The 17,339-nt window shown below is 43.3% G+C and overlaps 1 protein-coding gene and 1 long non-coding RNA gene across 5 annotated transcripts in view; one reads left to right on the top strand and one right to left on the bottom strand.

The window, feature by feature from the left end:
• The window catches only part of LOC144798606 (uncharacterized), a 1,317,000-nt gene that overhangs the window by 1,002,722 nt on the left and 296,939 nt on the right, over window positions 1–17,339 (bottom strand). Inside the window, exon 4 of one of the 2 annotated variants that reach the window (XR_013603578.1) lies at window positions 2,526–2,681. The exons of the other annotated variant lie outside the window; for it this stretch is intronic. This is a non-coding gene — a long non-coding RNA (uncharacterized LOC144798606). The remainder of the gene's footprint in view (window positions 1–2,525; window positions 2,682–17,339) is intronic. 2 annotated transcript variants of the gene reach the window in all.
• Window positions 1–17,339, top strand: part of PTPRS (protein tyrosine phosphatase receptor type S) — a 320,940-nt gene that overhangs the window by 168,786 nt on the left and 134,815 nt on the right. For all 3 annotated transcript variants that reach the window (XM_078669564.1, XM_078669562.1, XM_078669563.1), the window contains exons 5-6: window positions 1,113–1,301; window positions 11,489–11,599. In XM_078669564.1, the coding sequence (XP_078525690.1) occupies window positions 1,113–1,301; window positions 11,489–11,599 (300 nt within the window). The remainder of the gene's footprint in view (window positions 1–1,112; window positions 1,302–11,488; window positions 11,600–17,339) is intronic.

Here is a 17,339-nt window from a genome sequence, read left to right as displayed (position 1 = left end):
GTATATCTTATTCTCCGCCCCACGCGAGCGTTATGGCAACAGTCAGTAGTGGCGGGCTTTCGAATTTGTGGAACGTCGCGGTGTCGGCTTACTCGGCCAACAGACCAGGTTACTACCGTGGAAATAATCTTCGTCTTGGATTTTGAATATTTATCCATATCTTGAAACATACAGAACTGAAATCTAAGTCAGACTCATGCCATAATATAAGGACATAATATTGTGAAAAATTTGGTTTGCGTATATAATTATCACATGATGGATAATTCCATGGAATGTGTATACCACTCTTAACATGGAGTGCGCCTCAGATAGATTGTCTGATATAAAGGACCTTTTGGATTAGACTGCGTTTGACACAACTTTTGGTATTTGAAAACCTTCAAGGGTAAGACTACTAAATGATAGATACCCTTTATGTCAAAATTGTGACATTATCTTTTACTCACTGTGTGTTTTCTTGTTTATCTGTCCTGACGAAAGCTCTTAGACCCTCGGGCCAATAGAGCAGAAACATGTCGACGTTATTTTATTGTCCAAATGACATATGCTAAGGATTCCTAACTATCCCCAGAGCATACCTAATAACTTTTAATAAGTGGTCAAGTGAACTGAATAAAACCTACAATCACCTGCACACTTTTTTATCTATCACTCAGCTTCAGTGGGGTAACTCGCTTTTCTCTGGATACTGCCACGAAAAAACCAGAGATCGCCTCGGGTGAGGCTGGCAAGACACTGACTGAATAAGCCCAATGACTGTTGCCATAACGCTCGCGTGGGGCGGAGAATAAGATATACCGCTTCTCGAGATACGCAGCGTTTATGAGGGCTTTTTCAAATCTCTTGGAATAAGTGGTCACAAGTGTCCTATCTCCTTTTGATAAACTGCTCTATTGATACCCCCAAGGAGGAATGGGAGTAGCTGGGGAAAGGGTCCTTAAAGTCGAAGCTAGCCAACGGGTGATCAGCGCCTGAGGCATCAGTGGGGGAGGGAAGCCAGGTTTTAGATGTCTTGTTCTCCAACCCACTGCTTGACCATCCTTTCCAACCCCTCTCCACCCACACACCTCCTCTTCACTGTCTCTGAATCTGGGATTGTTTTTTTGCAGAGGACCAGCTGCCACCGGGCTTCCCAAACATTGACATGGGCCCCCAGCTGAAGGTGGTGGAGCGCACAAAGACAGCCACCATGCTGTGTGCCGCTAGCGGCAACCCCGACCCAGAGATCACCTGGTTCAAAGACTTCCTGCCGGTGGACCCCGCCGCAAGCAAGGGGAGGATCAAGCAGCTACGATCAGGTAAGCTCCTGGGGCAAGCTCTGTGTGACCTATTAATGGGAGTCCTATGGGCGGTTCAGTGCATTGCAGGTAGCACTGGTAGAAATTGCTTCTGGAGAGGCATTCTGCACTCCCTGCTACACTGCAACACATGTCTAGTGGCAGGAGTGTGTGCATTGGAACAGGGTGCCCATAGGAATGCTTTATAATGCAGTGTGCACTAGATCTGAGGACTCCTGGGACGTACTGTGCACAGCTGATTCGTGGTAGGTGCTGTGCGGAGTTTGGTTCACCAGTTCTGAAGGCTTACTGGAGGAGGTGTGCACTGGTGGTTAAGATTACGCATAGGAAGTACTTATGCACTTTTAGTTTCTTTATGTCAATCACATTGAAGTAACCAATGCCCTGTGCAGTTTTTTTGCCACCAGGGCAATCATGAGGCACCCTCCCAAGGTGCTAGATTTGTTAATAACTTTCAAGGTGTATCACACACTGCAGTGTGTATCCTGAACCTGCAAAGCATGTCTCAAACTGCCTATGCACAGGGAATATGCCATTCGTAAACCAAAATCCTAATCTAACCAAAAAAGGATAAGCAAAAAAATAATTGAGGTTTGGTAAGTAATGTGGCTAATTAATGAAGTACAGCACAAATTAATTACAGAGGTAGATTAGGAGTTTCAGCTTGGCCCTACCATGATCAGTGGGTGGACTTGAATAGAAACAACGAAGCAGCTCAGAGGGGGATGAACTTTGTATCCAAATGTTAGTTTAATATGTGGTATTTTGTCAAAAGAAACAAAAGTTATGTACGTAAAAAAATGTTTTTATGGAAAAACATTGCAATAAAGCACCATGCGTATTAAGTCACTGAAATGTACACAAACAGATCTCTCCCAGCGTCTAAAAAAATGTCCAAGTTAAATAAAAATGGGAGTGGTAAAGAAATAAACCCAAATGCTAGCTGCGTGAGTACCTTGATTTAATTTTCTTTTCCTGTTGCATGATGTTATGCTAAACTTTTCTACCATATAAACATTAGCACATGTTTCAGTTTGTTCTGGGCAAGACCTGTTACTTGGGCCTTCATCGGGACATTGCTGCTTACTCAAAACGCATGAGAATGTGGAATGTTTGAAAAAAGAAAAGGCTATTTTGTTGTATGTCTTTACTTTGTAATTCCATGGTGGAAGACAGAAGCTCTGTTTTGTTAAATATTATAGAACAATCAAACTGAAAAAGTACCGTTTTATATCCTCTTCTTCTGCTTCATGGCACTGCAAGGTTCTGTCAAACTCTGCCTCTTAATCTCAGTATCTCTGCCTGCAAGTCTCTACCTTGATCAGCCTGGGCTGCTTCCATGGATATATCACCGCCTTCTCTGGGTGCCAAATCCCTGACCTAAGCAGACCAACATCCTATTTGTTATTTTTCAAGCACTAAGTTAGAAAACAAGAGCAAGCATTGAATTTGTAACCATTAAGGCCTTGTTGAAGACAGAAGTTACACACAAACAGAAACAAGTTGCCATACTGGGAACAAAACTTGAACAATTCTTCAGTGTGCAACTATCAAGCTAGATAATGTTTGGGATTCATTGTGTATTCATTCTGTTCCTTTGGGGATCTTGCACAGCAGTCATTTTTTTTTTTAGGCGGAAGACTTTTATACTTCCTTTTCCAAACCAGAGAGCAGAAGTAAAGAATCTAGAGATGTAACAACATGAAGGGCATTGTGGGCTTTGAGTCAATGCCACATTAAGCCCTCCCCAGCACACACACCTACGGTCCATGCCCATTGTTTTCTGTAGAGAAAAGCATGATAGCCTGAACTCAAACAATATATGGCAGAATTGTACATATCACGTGATTCTATAACAAGAGCAAAAATGAAGAAAAAAAATACTGTTGTAGGTAAGTGATGTTTTTCCCAATTAGTGGAGGCAAAAGGAGGTCGATAATAGCAACAGAATGACATCACAGCTAACCATATACACAACTTACTACCATGTTAACCTCGCTTTAATTAAGACATATAGTTTAAACAACCAAAATGTAGGGATTAACAAATAAAGGGAACAGCTAAGCCTTCATCCAAACTTTCTTAGTAATATTACCAGCAATGACATGCCACAGATAGGCTTTCTACTTTTGTTGCTGCCTAATCTGAAGATAATTTTTAAGTGGCTAAACCTTTCATGTGTATGAATTTCAAACTACTGAGAAAGCTGGGGTTACATGAGGGAAACACCCCAGGCTTAATATTAAAATATTGTTTAATTTTTTCACTCCTAAATAATCCTACGACAAATCTCAATCCCCTTTTTTTTACTCCTGACTTCCAAAGTAGGGGGTAAAATACTTCCATCTTAAAACATGACCTGTAGTATTGACATGACCCAGTGTTTGGTAACAAATGTGGTAGGTCACTTCCTGTTGTCGGGTCCTAAATATCAGATGTAATGGAAGAGAAGCTACTCCAAAGACTGGTCACTGCATATCTCTTATGGTAAAACGACCAGCAGAGTTTCAGGCATGCAAGCAAGTGTAACCCTGTTGCAATTGTCTTTTGATGTCACCAACTTCTCAAGACCAGATAAATCTCCACTCCTATACTATTTGGCACAGTTCGCCGTTTTGCAAGTATCTATCTGCCCTTCACCCATCCATCCTTACAGGAAATTGGCAGGCTGCTTGGACTCTAGTCACCCAGGCCACCGGTAACAGAGGTTTAAGGTGCAGTCAGCCACTTGTTCAATCTGTTCATTCTCTGCTAATTAAACACAACCTCTGTGTTCCTCCATTTAAGTACCAGATGCAGGAAACAGAATGCACTCTGGTTTTTAATAGTCCTATATGGCCTTGTGTTTTGTAAAAACAGCAGAATTGTTCTGATGAAGACCTGCACAACAAACTTGTCCCATATGGACTGAAACAGGTTGCCATTTACACTGTAATATACACGGTGCAAAACTACATATTTTAGTCAAGGCAAAAACCGCTTTTGTGTGTTCCATTATGAACCCCTCCTTGTACTTTACATCTGGTTAATCCTTCCTACTCACTAGGGCAATGTGTTTCTGTCTAGTGAGTTGTTAGCTTATAGATAGATGGTACTCCTTTTGAATCCCCAAAATCGAGAAGGAAGTTTCTATTTTTGTGCCTGTTTATCATGCTCTCTAATTTTCCTTCAAGACTGCACAAGATGTAGAACTAACATTATGGAGCTGATACCCTTCGCCCTTGCTTGGCTCAAGTCCAGCCACTGACACATGAGGATAGATCTAAAATGCGCTTATCCTACTGGTATTGATTGATATGCATCCCATCAGCCGGTTAGATGTGTTCATACATGTTCCGAGGTAACCCCAGCCTGATGCATGGATCTCAAATGTGCCAGCTTTATCCAGAACCTGGAAGAGGATCACGGGCCTACCTCATATACTTCAAAGCTGCCCGCTTTAATGTCAGGCTACCCGGTGTGTTCCAACCTGCTAAGAGTGTCTAGCCTACCTAGAGGTCTCAGTATCTAGGACAAAAAACAAACTAGATACTAACATGAATGTGTTGAGTCTTTCTCTGTCCACCTTGTCGTTCTGTCTGTCCTATGTTGTGAAATTTTAATTTATTAAATATGGCTGTTTTCCCCTTTGTCGGTTCCACGTTGCACCAAAATTGTTAATATATTTGTACTTGGTACTTTGGTTTCAGATTTTTCGACATATGAATTTCTTGGTTGTATACACTGCCCTGCTTTCCTTCTTTTTGCAAACACTGGCTCTCACAAGCCCACTTGCACACCCATATGCAAGTGCACTTTCTCATACATCCATACCGCTGCTCCCCGAAGAGTCTTTCCTACCCACAAATTGCTTACTCAGTAGCTACATTTAACAGGAAACAAGCCTTGGGCTTAATTGTATCATTTATAAAATAAAAGCACCAAAGTTCAGTCAAACATCACACCTCCCCACACCTACTCAAAGGAAACACAATCTATAGCGGTAAGGGTGCGAGGTAGTGGGAAGGGTGTGGTGCAGAAGTATGTGGTGCGATAGTGAGATTGTTTTAAACTGTTGAGTGCTGTGAGGTGGTGACTTAGTGTGGAGCTTTTTTGAGTTCTATGTAATGTGTTACATTCAGCTAATGTGCTGTATTTATTGTACTGAGATGATAAACTGAGTCGTGTAGTTATGTAAGGCATTTGTGTTTTCACGTAGTCTGTTCAAGCAAAAAGTTGCAATGTTGTGCAGGGTCATCATAATGCAATAGCACCTTATTGTGGCACGATAACATGTTTGCGCTTTGTGATGCCAAGTACTGGTTGTGTAACACCCTGCTTAAATGTTGCATGCTACTGTACTTGTTGAGGTAATGAGTCATATTTTACTCTGTTGAGACTATAGTTTTATTTGGTCCTGGTGTTGCACCTGTTATCTGGACTGATGGGAATGCAGTTGACTGCGACAGGCCGGTACCTCAATGACCTGTTGGGCTGTGATGGCGTCACCAACATATCCTGTTAGACCTAACATGTGACACTCAATGCCAGATGTATTGGCGGGGCACTAAATCTCCACGTTTTCCTCTATGCCTGTGCAAAGTTGTTATATCCTCCGCTTCTGCATAGTGCAGACCTGCCACTGTGGGTGTCGGGAGCGTGTACTAACACATAGTTGAAATCTTCCTATCACGCTAAAGTCTGAGATGTCATCGTAGGATGTGTCTCTGGCATTGGGTTTTGATTTTGTTAAGGCGAGATTAACTGCTGTGTTGTGGTGAAGTCAATGGGTGTGTTGAGCTGAGGTGGTGAGTGTTCCCATGCAGGTGTGGGAGAAGCAAATATACTCACTTTGGGCCATATGTATCAACACATTTCCCCATAGGCACAGAATGGACAAAACCCTTTGATTCATCTGGCCCTATATGTGCAGCGAGAGTTTAAATCACTCTGGTGAGTCTTGTGTTTAGGATGCTTCTCATGTTTAGGATGTTGAGATTTGTATGCCCCGAACAGCACATGCATGTTTCACCTTTCCAAACCATGCACAAAACCGTCTGGACCCCTTGCCACAACACACCCACTTCCAGTGCTGGTGCTCCATCCCAAAGCCTTCATCCTCCAGGTCTCATCTGGAGGAACCCACCAAAGAAGATCACGAATAGCCAATATGTCGCTCTGCTTCTTCTTAACTGTCTTGTCTTTCTCTCTCCTTTGTCTCTGTTTATAACTCTCAGATTTATTTGGTAAGTTGTTTTGCATTAACACAACGAGCAGCTGAAATCACTGTTTCCCTCTGGAACTAATCCCTTCTTAACCGCTTACAGAATGCATGCTGAGCACCAAACTACTAACCCCTGTACAAGGACTTTCCTCTCCTCAGGATCCCATAATGTCCTCATGACCTGGTAATCCTCTGTACCTTCCCCATCTGCTCCTAACAATCCCCCTACTGGACTCTTCACCCATTCCATGTCTCAGCTACCTTCAACTGGACTCACCATCCTCCTTCCCTGCTGCCCCAATAATACCCTTCTGGACTTCCCTGACCTAGCGTCCTTTCTCTGAAGTGTACTCGGAAGCTTTGCAGAATTTCTAGATGATTCAATCCCTGAAGAGGCAGCTAGCACAATCTCACTCGAACGCCTTAAAGTTTACCCCACTGCCGCAATTCTTCTCACTTGTCACCCCACTTGCAGAACCGTTAAATGAGCTGTGTTCTACTGCCTGAATCCATACTGCCTCGTGCGTTCTGCCCAATGACTAGATTTGTTTTCATGTGTTCTAAATCTCTCGCGTGTCTGTCCTACTTCCTGTGTTGTGTTCTATTGCCATGGTCATCCCCTTTCCTGAATTCTAGGCAGCTGTTAGCACTGTCCCTCTTCCTGTGTTCTAGCCAGTCCGTTGCACCCATACTACTTTCACAATTCAGCTTAATCAATTTGATACTTGTTCTGCCCAATCAAAAGGGTGAGTCCTGCCTCCTGAATTGACCCGCCTCTTTGGTCAGTCTAGCTCTAAATCCTTACCAGCTGACTCCATCTTTCTTTTTTGAGTTCTGATCAATCACCTGGATTCTCAACATTACAAGTTGGCCCAAGGGTCAAGTTGGTTCTGATTCCTTGAAAACGCTTGCCTCAGAATAATTTTCTTGATACCCGATAGCACGTGTGTCGGAAACATTTGCACAACTTCTGATCTCCCGATAGTACTGGAGCCAGCATGAATTTCAATTTTCTCCTGATATTCCTTCCTTGCTCGATGACCTTGAACATCCTCTTCTTCCAGCTTGTTACCCTTCATATCTTACCAATCGCCCGCAACATCCCCAACAACACCACAATAGTATCTGGCAGCCATAGTGGGAGATATTCTCTTACTTCCTTGCCTTCCTTCCCATTTCCTCCATACCATGACCCCTGTGTAATATTCTTACTAGTCCTTGCCTCTTCTGCCAAATGTCATTGTTAGACAGACCTTTAGATGCCCTCATGCCTGAGAATCCTTTGCATTTTCCGCGTTGTTAATGATGCTTCGATTTAGTTTTCCATTTCCCTCTGACAGCCCTCCAGTTATTCAAACACTTGATCTTCAAGCAGAGAGAATTCAACTTTTCCTTCTTGTCCTTTATCTTCTGTCTTTCTTCTAACATCTAACAAACCGGCTTTATTAACCTACAAATATCTCCTGACCCTAACCTATTTACTAAATGTGTTCCTAATCCTAACTACATCCCTACCTTTAACCAGTTCCTCGCCCAAAATCAGCTGCTAACCAATAACCGCCCATAACCCTTAAACCCTTTTCTAACCTTAAACCTTAACCAGGTTCTCATCCTTGACTACTTACGTATCCTTGACCAGTTGCTATCCCTTAACTACTTTCTAACATACTAGATTCTAACTATTAACTAGATCCTCAACTAGACCCTACCTAACCATTAGTACTTTACCTGTTAGTAAGTACCCAGCTAAACCTAACCAAGTTGTCCCTGTCCTTTCAGCTAATATGCCTTAAAATGTAAAAGTAAAAAAAGAAAAGATTTTTTTTGCCCTTTATCCTGAAAATAGTGCATCTAAAAACTCGTAGCTTGGAAGGCGGAGCAAAGAAGGGTGGTCTAAGACGTGTACTAGGCGAAAGACTATTCATTTTGGAGTGTCACTGGCGTAGAGAAAGGAAAGGTGGTGTACCTGTGTTAGTGGCTTTGTAGCTTGGTGGCATTATGGAGGTATATGCTTTGAACGCCCCTAACAACTAGTTTTGGAGCTAGAATATATATTGAAAAGTGTTACAATCATCAACTGATGTGACTTAGACCTGAGTGCTCTGAATCCTATTCTGAGTCACCACTCTGTTCAGAGCTGCAGGTATTAGAACTACATATTGGGGGGGGGGGGGGTCTGTAAGCATTCGGTAGACAATCCTTGTGGGCTGTAAGTGAGAGACCCGCCCCCTGCATTCACGTTCCAGACTAAGTTTTAAAAATGTTATTTCTTTGTCACCGCCAGTCCCTACTAGCTGTAGCTTTAATCTGAGAGTCCACCAGGCAAAATTACCAGTGTGGTTACTGTAGAAGATAGCTGGGATTTGGCAGGCACTTTATTTTGGGGTGTCTTAAACCCCCCTCAGAATATCGAAACGTATAAGCAAAGAATGCAGTTTTAAGTGCATTTGGATATTTTAATTTAGAGCCACTTTAAGTAGTCTTAGGGTTTAATTATAAGTTACAGTTTGAGTGCAGGAGGGTGAATTTGTTAAATCATTTGCACTGTTTTCAGGATTTGTGGTAAAACAAATATCTCTGTAATCTTGTGCCAGCCATTAAAAAGGGCCCATCTTATTACTGCTGAAAGGCTCTCTCCAGGAAGTGACATCAGCACTCTAGTAACAACTTACAGCATATGGTCCACTGAGCGCAGGAGGGTGCATCTCGTTTGTGACCCAAGAGCATCGTACGTGAATGGTGGAATTCACCTCAGCGGGCAGGGACTGCTTGTTTCCAGGTTAGGGCTCAGCTGCCTCCCTCGTGGGTGTGCCCTTCACATTCAGGCAGCTTCTAGTACTAGGATAGCATTTTGTTTCTTCAACACCTACATGTAGCTTTAAAGCTACCTCATCACCAAAAGGGTCTGACAAGCAGAGGCTTATCCAATGTTCCAATAAGGCACAGTTCTTCCAGTGGTTAAGAGAATTTGCCAGTGTTATTAGCAAGAACATGTACATTTGGTGGGATTATAGGGAGATGACTGAGCATAGCTTGCGGTGTCTGCTGGGAATCAAAGTTTTTACGTAGGCAGTTTATAGGAAAGATATAGGGTATGCAAAGGAAGTTCTCATCATAGGCCTTCATTACGACTCGCCTGGTAATCACAGCTGATAAAATCAGACTCCGCTGAGTCGAACCAATTACAAGACTTTGGAGCAGAACATGCCTTTGGGGAATAGCATGTTCCGCTTTATACCGATAAACAGCAGCAGGTCTGACCTACAGATATTTACCACAAAACTCATAATTGCGATGTGTGTGGTAATAACAGTTACACAAATCGCCTTTAACCTGGCTGCTTGTAAAGAGGGACTTGGTCTCTTTATTAGTCTAGTGGAGGAGGCCACTGCATGACACATTGTTTATGTATTTTAGGCACAGAAGTAGTATAGAGGTGGGAAAGTACTCTTTGAGGGCCGAGGGAAGGAAGTGGCTATGAAGGAGGTCAGATGCTCCTAAGTGATTCTCCCCCCTCCCCCCCCCCCCTCTCTATTCATCCTGATCCAAGCCTCTAGGTCTGGGGAAGAAGCCGCAACTTAGATTGAGGAAACCGGCAAGGCGCATAATTAAAGACCCTGCAATGAAGAGGGACCCACTAAGAGGCCTGGCAAAGTAATTAGTGAAGAGCAGCACTAGTTAAACTAGAAAACCTAGGAAGGGGAGGAAACGGTGACAGTAGTGGTTAGGTAGATGCTGTGAAGGTGATGAAGGTCACATCCTTGAGCAAGCCCTCATGGTTGGGTCCTTTTTTGACTGGTGGTCCCTAGAACTGGAGCCCAATTTTCAATCCTCTCACTTCTTCTCTTTACTTTTCATTGCAGAGTCTACTCCAATACGAGGTAAGGTTATCCCCTCCCCATCACCTACAACAAATACTCCAATCATTCACCTCTCGTTCTCAATCGTGCCCTTCCTCGTTATCCCTTACATGTGGTTTCTGATCCCGGTCTCGTTTTGCTTTTATTATCATTTTACTCTTCTTGTTCCTGTGCTCTGTGTTTGTTGTGGTAGAGAAAAAGATGCCGGAAAGCCACTGTGAACTTGACAGACACCAGGTTCAACTTTCCCTTCTTCTGTATATTATTGGTGAGAATTTGATAATGTACATCTTTCGAGGCAAAGAACATCAACCAGTGGATCAGATGGGGTGTACAATATCTCTCTGGTATGATCAGCTCATGGAGAGGAATATTGGCCTTTTGGTTATCAACCTTAGAATCCACACAATACATGTACAAACTAGTTCCAATGAGAAATTCTGTTACAGACCTGCTGAGCACACCTGCATGTTGGTGACAGCTGGATTTCAGGTGTTGTATCGTAAAGTGAAGTTCTCTCGTAAGGTGAGGAATCCACAGATCTGTCCACGAAGAGGATGCTAGTTCATCTATGAAGTGTTTGATAGTCCATAGGATTCAAAAATGATCATTTCAGCAATTTGTGCAAGAAAAAAATATCCAAGAGGAATAGATCTGTACAGGGGTCCGGTTTTGACAGCGTAAATCTAAAGGGGGCACCAGAGGATGGAAGCTGAATGGACACAGGGAATCATGTCAACCATGACTGGTAAGACTCGGTTCATGAGACTCAAGTCCCAACTCCTCTATCGCTGCATCTGGTCTGGGTTATTGAAATGTGACTTAATCCGATCCCTGGATGGTCGCCGACCTGACATAAGCTTAGACATTATAAAAAGTGTAACCGTGCTGCCAAGCTGATTGGCTCTCTGTGAATTACAAATGGTAAAGATGTTGAGCATGGAGCCAGTACTTGTAGCACACTACTATATGACATTGTCGCCTAGTTCGACAGTGACAATATTGGAACTCTGGTGTCTGAGTTCCAGGACCACTGGGTTAATCTGTTTTTGGAATATAATGGACCTCTCTCTCTCTCTCTCTCTCTCTCTCTCTCGCTCTGTTTTTTCTTCACTTCTCTATAGGGGCCCTGCAGATCGAAAACAGCGAAGAGACCGATCAGGGGAAGTACGAGTGTGTGTCCAGCAACAGTGCCGGAGTGCGCTACTCGTCACCTGCTAACCTTTACGTGAGAGGTAGGGAGCACCCCAGCTCTGCACGGGGAAAGTTCGGAACACCAGCAGGTGCCCTTGGCTCCTTGCGAGGGCTGGCACTGGTGTGGAACATGTGGAACCAGGGTTTCAGAACTTGTCACCAAAGTGGGGTTTAATAAACAGCATAGAGGCAGAGGCCACTCAACGTAGGACTGCTCTGACTGCAGCTCCACACCGTCTGACCATTTTGTTGTCCATACATGTTTATTGCATCCTCAGGCTATAGGCTGGAAAGAACACACTCTGTGAACTGTAATGAGTAACATGAAGTGAGATACCATCTTGCACATCAGAGAAGCCATAAAGAGACAGATGGAGTTAAACTTCACTTTGCACTCTTTGTACAAAATGGCTTCTGTCCTATTACTGAATGTTGTGTTTATTTTAATCATAGTATTGGTATCTGAAGATTGAATGGGTGTAGGAGTTATCTTCATCAAGGGGCTGAACGAGTGCACTTTGGGGGCAGAAGGGTTTCCTTTTTGACCTGTCTACAACATTTCTTTTTAAATGCAGCAGTTAGTTCCCAGTGTCAAACACGTGACTGTTTCTAAATAATATGTCTGGATTCACTTTAAAAAAATATTTTTCATGTAGCTTCAGGAAAGTTTACTGGGATTTTGACAGTGTGTACTCCTCTAATTATCTTGGGTGGTGGGCGAAACACATTCACATAGTGCAAAAACTATTCTCTTATAGCCCCTTATATAAAGCCATTAACCTGTTCTTTAATTAGTTGAAAAGCATATATGTGAGCGGCTGGAGTATGCTGCTTGGAAAACCTGGCTTACAGTTTTTGATACTAAACTGATGCTTAAAAGAAAGAATTACACTGTGCACTATTCGTCCCTGCTAATATGCACTTGCTGCTTATTGCTTCATACTTGCACACTTTTCTCACATCTGCGCGCCCTCCCATATTTCTTCTCTGCCTTGTTCACTCGAGGTAGGAAGCAGAAATTCAGTGCTTCAAGTTTAGAATCTGTCCTTCGCTTCAAGCTAAATCATTTGAGCCTGATTTTCCTTTCTTACCCTCCTCAATCCTTGGTGTCTGAAGGAGGAGTGGGATCTTGCCCATCACAGTGTAATCAGAAATGAGCCGAAACCTGTAGATCGCATGCTAGAGCAGGAGCCTCTTAATTACGGTGCGAGGAGCGAGTCTGGAGATTTCATGGGTTAGGTGGGTGCACGTAAATCTCGTTGATCCTCGATGCACTATGGGATTACTGGTTAGAGCGTGTGTAGGGTGATTTCAGTGTGGACCGGGAAGTTGGAGATTTCAGGATGAGGCAGCAAAAGCATGTGAATCTCAGGGTGAAGCAGGATACTGGGTATAAGGACTGAATGGAAGCCTGAACATCATAGGACAGGATGGGGGATCGTGGAACGAAGCAGTAATCTTCTATTATAGGGCATAGCCAGAGTTTGGACTGTTATTGGCCACGGGCGGACTGGATCAAATAACGGGAAACAAAAAACGGTGTCCTAATATTAGCATACTCTGTACCACCTTAAATTTCCAGCTTGCAGAATTTTAGTTTGATTGCACATCCACAAACAGTAGAGCAATGTTCTACTTCTCTCAGTTTTATAAACACTATTGGTGAGGATATCAGGGTGCTCCAACCACGCACCTCCTTGGCACAACTGTGTTCGTTAAACTGTGTGCAGATCAGCAGTAAGCAATGGAAACACACAATGTGTGATCATTGTTTACAAAAAGAGGAACCAATTTATTAAAGCTACTCAGTATCAACAAGTCATAAAAAGGCAATTCATTATTAACAAGCATGGTATCCCTGTAGGCTGTCTTAGTATTTCTTGACCCCCAAAACGATTTGTCTCATTCGAAGAGTTGTGAAGTCAACATGTTAAAGGCGCCAGGAGGTAGTAATGTTCCACATACACCAGACAGACTTCACTGGTTTCTTACCATTCAGACCTAAGAGCCCATCAATTGCTTCCATATACTCAAGATTAGCGGCAGCCAGGGAAGATCCTCTTTGCTACGTCATATATGTGCTTCCATACCGGTATCGACAGCAACGCATGATATGACTAGAGACAGAATAGCCAAGTCTTTAGACCGCTCCTCACATCGTCTTTAATGAGATTGCTACATGGCTCTTCAAACTTTTACCAGTCTGTTTCTCAGCATTGAGCCCTCAACCAGCAACCCCGTCAAGAACGGCATATGCCTTGAAACAGGCCTCTGAGGGACGAAACACGCACCGGGTGTCCTAAGACACATTCTGGGGCCCTGGAATGCAACTCCCTGTGAGCAACCAGCATTCCTTTTGTTTAACATGGGAATAATGAGTCGGGGCACAGAAAGTCTGCAGGAAAAGACTGCAATAATGAACAAACAAAGACAAGTGACAACCGTCATGGTGTAAGAAAATGCAAACCAATGGAAAAGAGGATTGCACAATGCATATTCACAATGCATGATGCACAGTCCGAATGTATGATGCATATTGTGTGCAATACTGTACAGCCTTGTCCTCTTAGCATCACGTAATCTAGAGTCAATATGCAAAACCAAGCACGGGTCAGAGCACAGTGAAGCTTTTGTAAGCCGGGGACAGGGTGCAGTAGCCATTGCATAGCCTTTGTCAGGAAATCAGAATGGTGTATGTCCTTCCAACTAGACAACATCTTACATATATTTGTTTGCTCTTGCTACTCCTTCCTGCCTCAACTGGCTACTCAAGCAAGATATCAAAAGAAAATAGCTTCAATTAACAACACGGACAGGTAGAGTAGACAACCAAGCACACAGAAGGTCCAGTTTTAACAAAAAGGCACATTAAGACCTCTGTTTACAAGCCAAAATGGTGAAATGCGTGGGTTAAATGCTATCAAACCTAACCAATTAATTTGTAAACTAATTTATTTTTAATTATACACGTGTGACACTGTTTCAAGACTCATGTGAGCCTACAGCACAATTCGAACTATTTCCTTAGTAACAGTTACCACACATCTTGGTCACCTTATGTCAGCTGAGACCCCCCCCCCAACCTTTCAAAGGACAACAGCATTATTTATGACATTTTTACGCCACAATTAAAGCACGTTTTTGTCATGTACGTTTTATTAAGTTAACTGGTTATGTTTCAAAAGCTTCCTTTCTGCACCTTTGGTTTACAGCCCCACACACACAAACATACATAGTTACGTGCCCTACTAAAATGGCAGATATATGTGACATTTATTTCTTGGGTCACGTCCTTCAGAAAGACCACTCTTCTGTGTTTTGCTGGGTTCAATGAAAATATGAATCTTCTCACCTTTTCAAATGTTCTGAATCTGGCTACAATGTATCTATCTGCAGCTTACATAAATAGGAACTGGAATAGACATGTCCTTGTTAGATACTCTAAAGCATAGTCACATGCATAGGAAAGATTCAAAGGCTTCGCTTGGTGGCGGCCCAGGGACCTGTGCAGTGTACGTGTCCAAAGTTATGCCAAAGCTTGGGGGCTGGAGAAGAGTCCCACATAAGACCTCTCCAATGGCGAATACCCTATCTTGTGGGGAGTATACTGGAATTCAGTGTTTGTGTTTCTTCAGGTATGGAATCGGGGTAGGTGTAGGGTGGAACACCGCCCTCCAATTTAAGGTAAAATATTTATAAGCATACAGGTTATCTTCAGAGCGCTTCCTCACCGAGGTGGGTGAGGACAAGAGACCTGTGACTGGGTAGTCCAAGGCCCCCTTGCTTGATGAGGTAAGGCACAGGGGCTGGTGTCAAGGGGCAGCACCACTCCCTGAGGTGAGTCCTGCAGGTTGGGGCTGTGTGGATAGCATGGGCACCTGTGCAGATACTTCATGACTGACGCAGAAAGATTTGTTGTTTTTGGAACTTGTGGATTGATTGGGTGTATTGGTGTGATGGGGGAGGTCTGTTGGGTGGGTACAGAAGTGGGCTGTGGGAGGGTTTTGAGAGGGATATAACGAGATTGAAAAGAAAGATGGTTGCTGTCTCTTTACTTTCAATGTTACCGAGTTCAAGAATCGCTTTGCAGCCGACTGCAGCCTTGAGATGGCCTTTTTTTACTCTCTCTGTGTTTCCCCTATTTTTTCTCTTCCTCATGTCATTGTGTTCCGCATCAAACCCCCTTAACATCCCTCAGAGCTTCGAGAAGGTTGGTGTGTTTTTTTTCTTTTTTACTTTATTTACCCACATTTTTACATTCGTTAAAAAAAAAAAGCGAAAATCCGAGGCCTCTTTACGTGGCGCGATCCGCTTTTGGCGGTTCCTTTTGATAATGAGAATGTGTTGCACTGCGGAAACCTTTCTCTCTGCATCCTTTGGTAATGTTGCTGGGTTTTGCACTTTCGTCGTCATGGTAACTTGGTGCTCGGACATTGAGCCTGATGCATGATGGGAGAATGTAATTATTTTGCATGACACGTATTGTTTTTTCTGCTGTTTCTAAAAATTATTTTTTTAGTTCTGGTTAATAATTTTGTTGGGTTTTATTGTTGTTTTTTTGTTCCTTTGTTTTGTTCTGTTGATGGATTTTGCTGTGTTGTAGTGTACTAGTGTTAAACGAATTTATTTCCCAACAGCCTGTGTTCCTGCCCAGTTGGATCATGTTCTTGGTGGGTGGAAAGCCAGGGCGAAGAGGAAACTGAAGTGGCTTTTGTCACTGATTTGTCTCTGTAGAAAATGCACAGCTGCTGGATAGGGTCTGAAGAAAGAACATGTAATTTCTGGTAGTCCCTGAGAGTAGCCCAACCGATAAAGCTTGTGTCCTTCACATTGCAGCTTCGTAGCAGGGCAGTCGGTGTTCCACACACCGGGTATATCTATTTATGGCATGGGATCACTCAAATCGCCCAATCTCTGGCGATCCTGACAGAGTGGTGTACCAGAATCCATAGACATCTGGGACCAAGTGATGGGATTAACCAAGTGGTGGTAGATTTCTGCATGTCTGTCACAACGGTGCAAGTTAAGAGTCGTGCACTCTGTCCTCAAATATTACATGGATGTCACTGAGAGTTGTCCACGTTTATTGCTTTTATGTTGCCTCAGAGCATTGGCCTCGTCTAGAAGAAAGTTTCGTAAGCCTGTGTCTAGAAGGAATCCTCGATTAACAGTAACCATTAGTGTCAGTCATGTCCGATGTCTACGGAGAAAGGGTTACAGGACACAAACCTACATAGGGCTGAATAATAGTTGGACCTGGGTGTTGGGATTGGACTCAGTAGTCATGTAGAGGGTGGGACACAAATTAAGTACAGAATTAGCATGTATTCTTTAAATCAGAACCAGTATAACTTCATACCTTTACATGGAGATGTTGGTGAACAGGTTGGTTACTGTCCATTGAGCCATGGCAGTTCTGGCATTGAAATCGAATCATTTTAGGGAATCAGGTGGGGAAATGGTCATGTTTCAGTTGGAAGAAATCCATGCATGTACCACCGTATTTGCGGCTTTTTCATCAGTAAACTACACTTGTTCAAATCTGTGAGTCTCTGGCGTACTACTTGGAGAAATGTGGAAAAGCCTTAACTGCAACTGTCCAGCATTGGTGCGATCGCCCATGGGAACAAAGGGGTAAATTAATTGGGCAGGAACACAGAGCTGTGCCAATGTAGAGAAGCCCGCCTGCTTGCACGCCCGCCCGCCCGCCTGCCCGCCCGCCTGTGTCTCTCTCACCTCTGCATTGCTGATCTTTGTGTTAGGTGGAAAAGTTAGATTACA

Source organism: Lissotriton helveticus, chromosome 12 (genome assembly GCF_964261635.1).
Source record: "Lissotriton helveticus chromosome 12, aLisHel1.1, whole genome shotgun sequence".
Classification (NCBI taxonomy): domain Eukaryota; kingdom Metazoa; phylum Chordata; class Amphibia; order Caudata; family Salamandridae; genus Lissotriton; species Lissotriton helveticus.
Note: the sequence above shows the minus strand (reverse complement) of the source record. Positions and strands in the feature narration are given on the sequence as shown.